General features: G+C 36.2%; 1 protein-coding gene across 1 annotated transcript in view; it reads right to left on the reverse strand.

The window, feature by feature from the left end:
- Positions 1–1,355: 1,355 nt before the first annotated feature.
- The window catches only part of man1a2 (mannosidase, alpha, class 1A, member 2), a 177,887-nt gene continuing 168,640 nt past the window's right edge, over positions 1,356–10,602 (reverse strand). Inside the window, exons 15-16 of the mRNA XM_056465159.1 lie at positions 4,684–4,799; positions 1,356–3,172 (exon numbers count right to left, since the gene is read on the reverse strand). Of these exons, the coding sequence (XP_056321134.1) occupies positions 3,040–3,172; positions 4,684–4,799 (249 nt within the window). The 3' untranslated portion in view covers positions 1,356–3,039. The remainder of the gene's footprint in view (positions 3,173–4,683; positions 4,800–10,602) is intronic.

Consider the following 10,602-nt stretch of genomic DNA (forward strand, 5'->3'; position numbering starts at 1 on the left):
ATTATTATCATCATTATTATTATTAGCCTTTTCACTATTATTATTCTTCACACTATTATTATTATTTTCACTATTATTATCGATTTCATTATTATTATTTTCATTTTCACTATTATTTTTATTATTATTATCATTTTCACTATTATTATTATCATTTCCATTATTATATTTACTATTATTATTATTATCATCATTATTATAATTTTCACTATTATTATTATTATAATTTTCACTATAATTATTTATTACTGATTGATTTATTTTCTTATTAATTCTTAATTTTAATGATCGTAAATAAAGATTTTAAGGTAAAACATTTTAGAAGATTAAACCAAGAACAGTTTTCCTTTGGCAAAGCATTAATATAATTTAGTACGTCGTAGAATTAATATAATAAGCAGTGTATGTCATTGTACCAAGTGTAATAATGTATCTATTTTTCAAATGTTTGGGGTCACCACTTTTGCAAGTCTCTTTTGCTCACAAAGAGATTTATATGATCACATATACTGTAAAAATGGTAATGTAAAATATTGTTTACCATTTTACAGTAACTGTAATATATACATTCATCCATTTTCTTTCGGCTTAGTCCCTAATTTATCAGAGGTCGTCACAGCGGAATGAACTGCCAACTATTCCAGCATGTTTTACCCAGCGGATACCCTTCCAACCACAACCCAGTACTGGGAAACATCCATACACACTCATACACTACGGCCAATTTAGCTTATTCAATTCACTAATAGCGCATGTCTTTGGATTGTGGGGAAAACCGGAGCACTCGGAGGAAACCCATGCCAACATGGGGAGAACATGCAAAGTCCACACAGAAATGTCTCGAACCAGGGACCTTCTTGCTGTGAAGCGACAGTGCTAACCACTGAGCCACCGTGCCACCTAATATAAACATACTATAATACAGTGTTTCTCAACCATATTCCTGGATGTCCACCAGCTCTGCATTTTCTGTCTCTCTCTAATCAAACGCACCTGATTCAGATCATCAGCTAATTAGCTGAGACTGAAAGGCTTGTAATGAGTGTGACAGACAAATAAGACATCCAAAACATGCAGTGTTGGTGGTCCTCCAGGGACATGGTTGAGAAACACTGCTATGATTCATGGTAGCAGTTTAAAAAGTATTTACCCCGATTTTTGCTCAATCTCTCGAAACGTTCTACTGAAGAAAAAAAAAGTCACCAACATGGCATGAGGGTGATTTAACAGCAATTTTTTGAGGGTGAACTTTTTAAATATTACCATCGACTTCATTGATAACATGGATTTTCACAAAAAGTGGGGAAAAAGTGCCATCTATAAAAGCCAATAAGAAAAGACTGCACAATAAAAGCTTTTGTTTTATTCTGTTCACTTTTTGTAACATCTTTATTGAATTTGTGTGTCATTTTAAACATATTTACAATATTTTGTTGTCTTCTTTGTTCAGTAAAAATACAAATACAGAACACAGCTTTTTCAAAACCCACCCAGCAACAACAGTGAAGAGTGTTTGCCAGGGCTTCACTCACCATTAGTCAAAGTCATGTTACTGTGGGAGAAAAGAACAGAAACGACACACACCCCGGACATCACTTCTGCCATCTAGAGGAGAGGAGAGCACACACGGGTCTCCTTCAGACAGGAACTGAAAGCATAGAGAGAAAGAGCTGATCGATGGCACCCAGCATCCCATCAATGGTGCTTTGAGATGGATTGATCCTCAAACAGAGCTAAGAGGAAATAATTAGCTTTTCCTTCAGCGTGTGGACTACATGTTCTGTGAATGTGCCATTTTACACACTTGAAGGTAAAAAAGAGCATTATAAGGCTGAAAGCGTCTTCCAAAAGAGACTGAATCAATATTCATTAAAGGTCTATTAAACCAAAAAAGAAATAAATAAATAAAAGCAAATTAAATACTTGATTAGGACTGGCGCACGGTTGTGTTTGCACAAACTCTGAGTTCAGGAGTCGGAGTTTCAGAGAAGATGTCAGGGAATAAGTCACGCTAAAACTCACATGAGATCTTCAGAGATATGCTTTAGCTTTTAATGAATACCAGAAACTGGAATGACAACCTGAAAATAAAACAAACAACCTCAGTTCAACATCATTCGTCCCGTGACAAAACCTACATCATTGGCATTGTTGTTAAGTTGTATGCAAAATATCTAGTTTGTGTTTTACCGACTCTGAGCTTCTTGTATACACACACGAACACACACACACAGTGTATTTTCTGAACTCTAAACCCCATATATTTATATATAAATCTCGTGGGCTATGATTAGTGGCAAATCTCGGCTGCTGAAAAAAAAATCAGGTCTGGTCTAACAAAGCGGCACTATTGACAAATGAAAACAAATGGTGAAACCGATAGCATTAGCATGGAAAGAGCTGCGACTTCTGCTTCAAGTGTTACTGATTGATGTGTGGCGAAACAAACCCATCCACCAATCAGAAAGCAGTCATTTCTGAGGAAAAGACGTGAATGGAGAAACGCTGAAAGCGCAGGATTTCTGGAATGACGGTGGTGAAGATTTCACAGCTGTTCGACAGCAGCACGTGTCCATTTGTTTACCCGCTAACCCCAACAATGAGTCGTTGAGAAGAAATCCTGAACATCCCCGTGTGCCCAGAGAAGGATATCACAGGAGGCCGCATCTGCCGTCTTGGAAAGCGAAAGAGCTGGTCCGAAAACCATTCATCCAGCAAGTCATGAAACGCCACCAAATTGGAGAAAAACAAATAGAACAAACTTGATAAAATCCTTCCCTGGTGAGAAATGCGCGTCTTTTTTGTCTGACAATTAATCAATCCACCAGTTTGTCGTTCAGAGAATACATGAGAGAGAGAGAGAGAGAGAGATAGAGAGACATGATGGGGTCTCCTGCGTTCACTGCAGTCCCATGATTCACAGTGCAGGAGGAGACAGTGGTTGTGGGGTTCAGTTCTCTCCTCTGCTGTCTTTCAGGAGGAGGGAGGTGTTCAGTAAAGGGGCGGTTGAGGGGGAGAGCGCCCCCCCGTCTGTCCTCTCTACCGCTGGCTTTCGCTGCCCGGCAGGGTGATGTTGCCCAGGTGCAGGACGGGCAGAGGATGAGCCTCTGTGTTGAACACCCAGTTCTCCAGAGGAAGCAGCTCGTCACTGGAGAACAGCAGGTACAGATATCTAGAAAATCACAGAACATTTTCAGAATTAAGGAAGCTGTAATGTTTCAATCACACCAGCAGGTGGCAGTAACGACCGGCTCTCTTTCTCAATTCAATTTACGTCACTTTGTTCAGCTGAGAATTACAGAGCCTGGCCGTTTGCGCAAGTTTTTGGAATAACATATTTGGTGACAGATTGGGAACAGTTTTGGCTTCTTTGAAAAAAATACTTTTTATGTAAAAAAGTCTCAAATAAAATCATTCATATTTGCTACCCAATAAATACCAAACGAGCTAAATCTAATAACAATGTTTCCCCTAAATGCTCATTTTGGACTCAATATGATGAAACACTAGACCATTTCTTTTGGGAGTGCTCTTACTGTCAAGTGTTTTGGGTTGACTTTTCCAATTTCATTGTATTCCCCCCAAAATTGTATTCTTTGTTTACTCTCTGGATGTAGATCTTTCACATTGTACATTTATTATTAATCTATTGCTTTTTTGGCTAAATTTTACATCCATAAATGTACATTTTCAAAGAAAACCCTTACTCTTTTATTTTCAGAAGGGACTTTGATTTATATGTGAACTCTTTAAAAGACTCTAACAATTATATTGCATGTAAAACTCTTTCTTGGTGTAAATCATTTAAACTTGTTCAGATTGCTGGAATTTTATTTATGTAACCCTTTTCGCCTCTTTGTTCATATTGAGTCTTTGTAATGTTCTTTCTTGCATTAAAAAAAAAAAACATAAAAAAAAGCCTGGCCGTTTGCTGGGATTATATTATTATACCGTGTAGAGGCCCAGGGGGGTTCGAGTGGTTGGAAAGACCCACCCCCTACTGATAAAGTCCAGAATTTGGCCCATATATGAGCTCATTTGTCTGATTTTTTACATAGATTTTGAAAATGACCGATAGAAGAAAGCTTTAAGACAAATTTAATTATTAACTATTATTTAAATGGACAAATTCTGACTGAGGAAATGAGCAGGCCAGATGTTATTTGCCTGCAGGCTACAGTTTTGAATTTAAAACAAGCTTTAAAAAGATTGCTAATTGCTTTTTTAATAATGGATGATGATAAATGAGCATTTTAAAAATATTTGTTCATATTTCTTTGTTCCAATTTTTTAAATTTAAAAATCTAACATGACAACGTACATTTTAAATGCACATTTGTAAATAAACACCCTTTTTTGTAAACATAAAATAGCATGAGGAGCCCTTTGACAAAAATGTAGGAAATATATTTGCTTAATCAAAAAGTGTGGTATTGATAACCATTTGACAAGCTAATTCAGCACATATTAGTGCTTAAATGTCACTAAAATGACGTATTTTAAACTCTTATTTGATAGAAAATGAGGCGAGTAACTGCAAAAGGTCCATTTCTTAAGAAAAAAGAGCCACCCCTTTTAATAGGCTGGCTACGGGCTGGTATAGTATGTAGTTATAATGCATACTCGCCCAATAAACTGAAAGAGTTCATGAGTTCAGAGTGAGTAAATGAGCTGATTTTTTACTTGAGCGTTTCAGCCAGGAAGAAGCTCTGCTGGACGTCATCATAGGTGGGATTGGAGGAGTAGACGTCTTTCACACCAGAGAAACCTCCACTCACTCGACAGTGCTTATCTATAGCCTGTGGAAGAGAAAGACAATGTGTTCATATACAGAATATGACTTACATTCAGGGTCATTTAGCTTGTGACACTGATGACATTATTATTATATTTTACTTTTAATTCATAAAATAATTCTGAAAAAAATAGCAGTTAGCTCAGCAATATGAAGCAGCACAACAGTTTTCATTATTAATATTAATAAGGAATATTTCCTGAGCATCAAATCAGTGTGCTAGGATCATTCAGCTTAAGTATCATTTGACTCTGGATACTGACTGGTCCAATATTCAACAAAACAAAACATTGACAAAATCCTGTTTAATGTTTCTTATTATTTAAATGTAGAGAAAAAAAACAAAAGTTACGACCTGGATTTAACTAAGCAAATGGGTAGGAGAATCCAATGGATAATTAGTGCATGCATGGTTATTTTAGCTGGTAACAAGTGGATTAACTTCATTCCTTAAACAACTCATTACTCAAACAAACAATGTCAGAGGGCACTTCCTGTGGTTGTGAAAAAGGATTTAATTATTGGCAGAATATCAAAATGGCTGAAATGTTATCGCACTATAAAATAACTGTTCAAAATTTCATTCAATAATGTATTCCAGTGATTTTAAAGATGAGTTTTCAGCTTCATTACTCCAGTATTCAGAGTGACATGATCCTTCAGAAATTACTCCAATATTAATTATTATTATTATTATTATGAATGCTAATATTAATAACAGCAGTAATGACCTGAGTAATCATTTCATTTGAAACTACATACAATTTTAATAAACATTTAACAATTTAATAAATGCCGCCTCGATGAACAGAATCTTTTTCTTAAAAAAAAAAAAAACTGGATGTGGTCAGAGAAAAATCTGGAATGATTGCAATTGCAGAGCACAAAAAAACAAGCAAAGAAAATAAAACAGTACGAAACAGCACTCGCGGCTATGCTAAATATAATGAAACTAAGCATTTTTGCACATAAACAATGTGAAGGGAACTCAGGGGATTGGGACTAAACAGCTGTGTAGCCTTAAGAAAACCATTTATCAGTGAAGCTAATCGAGAAAAAAGGCATCAATTTTCTAGGGAGCATATAGATTGAAGCCTGGAGCATTGGAAAGAGGCCATGTGGTCTGATGAGTCCAGATTTACCCTGTTCCAGAGTGATGATGGGTCCATCAGGATAAGAAAAGAAGTGGATGAAGTGATGCACCCATCATGCCTAATGCAGACCAAACAAGCTTATACTTATCTGAGGATGCTACAGTTGGTCAGATCTAGGTTCAGCAATGTTATGTATGTATGTATGTATGTATGTATGTATGTATGTATGTATATATGTATATATATATATATATATATATATATATATATATGTATATATATGTATATATATATATATATATATATATATATATATATATATATATATATATATATATATATATACTCATACACACACACACACATATATAGTGAATAATCAGATTATTTCATCAATGGATTTTTACTTCCCTGATGTCATGGGCTTATTCAAGATCAAAATGCCAGAATCGATCAACTTAAAAGCATGAGACATAATTTTTTCACATGGACTGGCCAACACAGTGTCCAGACCTGAACCCTATTGAGAATCTTTAGGATGTCCTTATGAAATCTTTGCACAGCAGTTAGACTCTCCCATCAATGCAAGATCTTCATGAAAAATGTATTAAACTCTGAGACATGTGTAAACACGTGATGTTCTGGAGAGAAGAAAGCGTCTGAACATTTGATGGAAAGGGTTTTTAAAAGATGCTTGAGTCATGACCGTGTCTTTTCTGTTGAAGTCATGCACTTTTCTTCCATCAGTGATTCCCAAACTCGATTAAAGCATGTAATATCTCTCCGTTTCTAATAAAAACATCAGCCAGCTGATGAACAACTCAGGCTAGCTCACTTCCAGATGTACTTTTTCCTGTGCCTCAGCTCAGAAAGATTATCTATACAGTATGGGCATTATCAAGTGAAACTCTGCCCTAATCACCATTTTATGACTGCAAATCAAATCAGAGCATGACGGTGTACCCGCAGTAATGACAAGCCAGAAATAGGAAAAATATATACCACGCTGCTCTGTTTTTCTGGCCCGGTACTCCAAGAACCAATAATGCTCCATTAGCGCTGCTTCAGCCTCTGCAGGCACGAGTGATGCAAGCCATCTGTGCCAGGAAAACATGGCATGATGTGTTCACCTACCTGCAGCAGATCAGCCTGAAACAGCTGCTGCGCTCAAGACTCACCTCAACAGCAGCTGGCCTGATCCAGCCCTATATTAACCCATTCAACAGAGATCCATCTCCGCCTCCCCTCATTTCCATTTAGATTACTTTAGCTCATCTTACATCTTTAAAAACATTTATTTTTCAGAATGTAAGGGCCCTTGTTTTATCACCTGAAAAACTATTTACCCAACACCTACGTATTAACACCATTTATAACATTTATTTTGCAAATATCTGATGAAAATCCAAAACAATGGTATGTGCTGACATGTATGCCCCTGGTGTATCTGCAAATATGTAATGGCTAGACCCACACGGAATCTGCATGTGCAGTAATCCGCAGAACTCAGCAGATTTTAGCCCATCATTGAGTCTAATTTTTACTTGTGTAAATGTGTGCAAAGTATATTTATTCAGTTTTTAAATCAATTTCAGTAACAATATTGACTAATATGAAAATGTTCTCTATTATAAAATATAGTAATATTTTTAGTAGATACAGTATATCATATGAGAGATTTGCTTTGTTTAAAAATAAGTGCATCTAATTGGATTTGCATTATGAACATTAAATACAAGTTTAAGAAGTAACATATATTTTTATTTCATATATTAAGTCTTTAGTTATGATACTCCAAAAATCATTTCACATAAATTTGCAGATTTATTACCTAATTAAAAAAATGTCAGCAGATTCTGTCTGGCGATAGTACTTGTATAATACTAGTAGTAAGGAGTCAAAATAGCACCAGGGATTCCAAATAAATAAAGATCTGTTTCAATGAGATGCATTTCAAACTCTTGTATTGAACTGTAATGGGCAATATCACAACTTTGGCTGCACGATATTGGAAAAATCTGATATTACGATATTTTATTTTTCTGCGATAAATATTTCAATATGAACACGGTTTCACAAGATGGTTTGAACAGCTCTATTTGACGGTTTTCTGAAGAGTCTAACAGTATTCAGTGGTGGTCATGGAGGAGTGGAGAGCTCCAGGGACAGATGAGTCTTCGCTGTGGTCCAGCTTCCAGCGCCTAGACTGCAGCTCTGCACAAGACGTTTCGCCATAGGAGAAATGGTCGTGCCCAACTGAGCCTGGTTTCTCTCGAGGTTTTTTTAATTCTTCACTTTCGCCAATTGGTGAAGTTATTTCCTTGCTGCTGTCGCCACTGGCTGGCATGGTTCGGGATCTGTAGAGCTGCGCATCGTTGGATTTGCTCTTCAGTGTTTTGACTCTCATTAGTGATTATTAAACCAAACTGAACTGAGCTAAACTGAACTGGACTTAAACTCTGAAAACTGAACTACACTGTTTCAATTCACTATGATCTCCTATGTGAAGCTGCTTTGACACAACCTACATAGTAAAAGCGCTACACAAATAAAGGTGAATTGAATTGAATATTCGGGTACAGAAATTGATTGATCACAATGCAAAAATAAATACTTTTCTTTGTTTTGTGTCATTTCTATTCCAAATATCAAAACAATTCTAAAAATATTGTTTAGTTTTCACCTTCAGAAGAAATAAATCAAGATTAAGAGTTTTTTGCTTGTTTTAAGGACATGATCTGCCAGTGGGGTACATGAAATAATCTTGTTTTCACTTTGAAATGTAGCTATTTAGACTAGAAACAAGACAAATATTCTAAGCAAGAAATGTTTTTCAAATTAGTTTAACTGTCCATCACATTATTTAAAACTTGAATGATAGCCAGGAACTATCAACTTTGAGTAAGATATATGTACAGAGAATAATCTTGAATGACTGGGATCGGGATAAAAACAGAGGTGGATGAAGTTATGCAACATTATGCCTAGTGCAGACCATACAAGCTTGTACCTTGCTGAGATCTGCGGATGCTACAGTTGGTTAGATCTAGGTTCAGCAATGTTATTTATATATTCATATATACTGAATGACTGGGTTAACCCATTTTACTTCCCTGATGTAATGGGCTTATTCCAAGATGAAAATGGCAGGATTAATCAAGTTAAAATTAAAAGAGTGGTTCAGAAAGCATGAGACATAATTTTTACACATGGACTGGCCAACACAGTGTCCAGACCTAGTAAGAAGAAATGTTTTTTTTTTTTTTTTTGCATAAATCATATAATTGCATATAAATAGTTGTTACATATTGAGTAACATTATTTTGACAATGCTAGTGTGTATTGTTCCTGTGTGTGTTGTATCCTCTATCTGTCTCTCTTTCTCTCTCTCTCTCCACATGAGCGGATATCAGGTGCAGCTGTGAGAGGGGCGGCACCAGTTATAAAAGCGTGCTGTTTGCGCTCTTCATCGAGTTCTCTTCCTGTTTCCCCTCGCTGTTGTGTGTGTGAGCAGATCGCTCTAAGTTCTCTGTGTGGCAGTGATATCTTTCTGTCTGAAACCTTTTTCCAAAGTCATCTGGTGAGATACTCTGTTAAATACGGTACTAGGACGGTAACTTGCATTAGCGGTGGCTGATCGTTTGTTTCATGTCTACAACCCTGTTTCAAAGTAATCTGGTGAGATACTCTGTTAAATGGTACTAGGACGGTATTCTGTTAGCTGTGGCTAAATGTTTACTTACTGCTGAATGATCCAAGGGAAGGCCCCTTTTTCTTTTGTCCAGTTTTCTCTTGTTTAATGGATAGTTATGGAGGTCAGAATTGTTTTTCATTTACGGATCTTTATTTTCGGTTTTAGGTAAGAAATTTAATAATAGGTAGCGTACCTTGTTTTGTTTATTGTTGGCCTTTTTTTTGTTCCCTGGTTCCTATACTGGAATTTTTGTTTAATAAATTTGTTACCCCTTTTTCGCAAACTTGGCCTGTGTGTGAGTGCTTGGGGAACAGGAACGGGGACTCCGGGTGACCTCTTTTAATAGCGGTCACCCTTAACCTTATGTGCGTAGCGAGGTGCATCCGCTACGTAACATAATTGGGGGCTCGTCCATAAGTTATTGTGTGAAAGCCCATCTGCCTTTTGTTTGTCTGCACGTCTAAATTGGTGAGTAAAATTCTTTTTTCTCTCTTTCCTCGTGATTTGTTGAAGTAATTAAATACAATTCTCTGGCTCCTGGTCAATTATAATTCAGACTGGAGATTGCATGCATCTTTGTGATGTGACTATTGCGGATGCGCACATTGCGATATCGATGCTGAAATGATATACTGTGCAGCCCTAATCACAACTATGACACACAAAAAAACAAATATGCTTAAGCAATCTGTTTTTACAGCTGCATCTTGACATAATATTCTGTTTCTGGATTGCTTTGATGTCTTTTACTGTAAGTTATGTTCATATTTGTCAAACTATCCTTGAATTTCTTTTAATCAAACCAGCCACAAATCAAAGCAATTTCTTCTAACAATGCACCTTTGACATGAGTCTTATATGCAGCGATGTTTTAGCAAGAAAAAAAGTCATTTAATAATATGTTCAAGTAAAACTTTTGGTAACACTTCATTTTGATAGTCCATTTGAGTATTAGTAGACTATTTGCTTAATATCTGCTGATACTGCTTCTTCAACAGACATTTAACTGACTAGAAGAA

The sequence above is a fragment of the Danio aesculapii genome, chromosome 9, assembly GCF_903798145.1.
Source record: "Danio aesculapii chromosome 9, fDanAes4.1, whole genome shotgun sequence".
Taxonomy (NCBI): domain Eukaryota; kingdom Metazoa; phylum Chordata; class Actinopteri; order Cypriniformes; family Danionidae; genus Danio; species Danio aesculapii.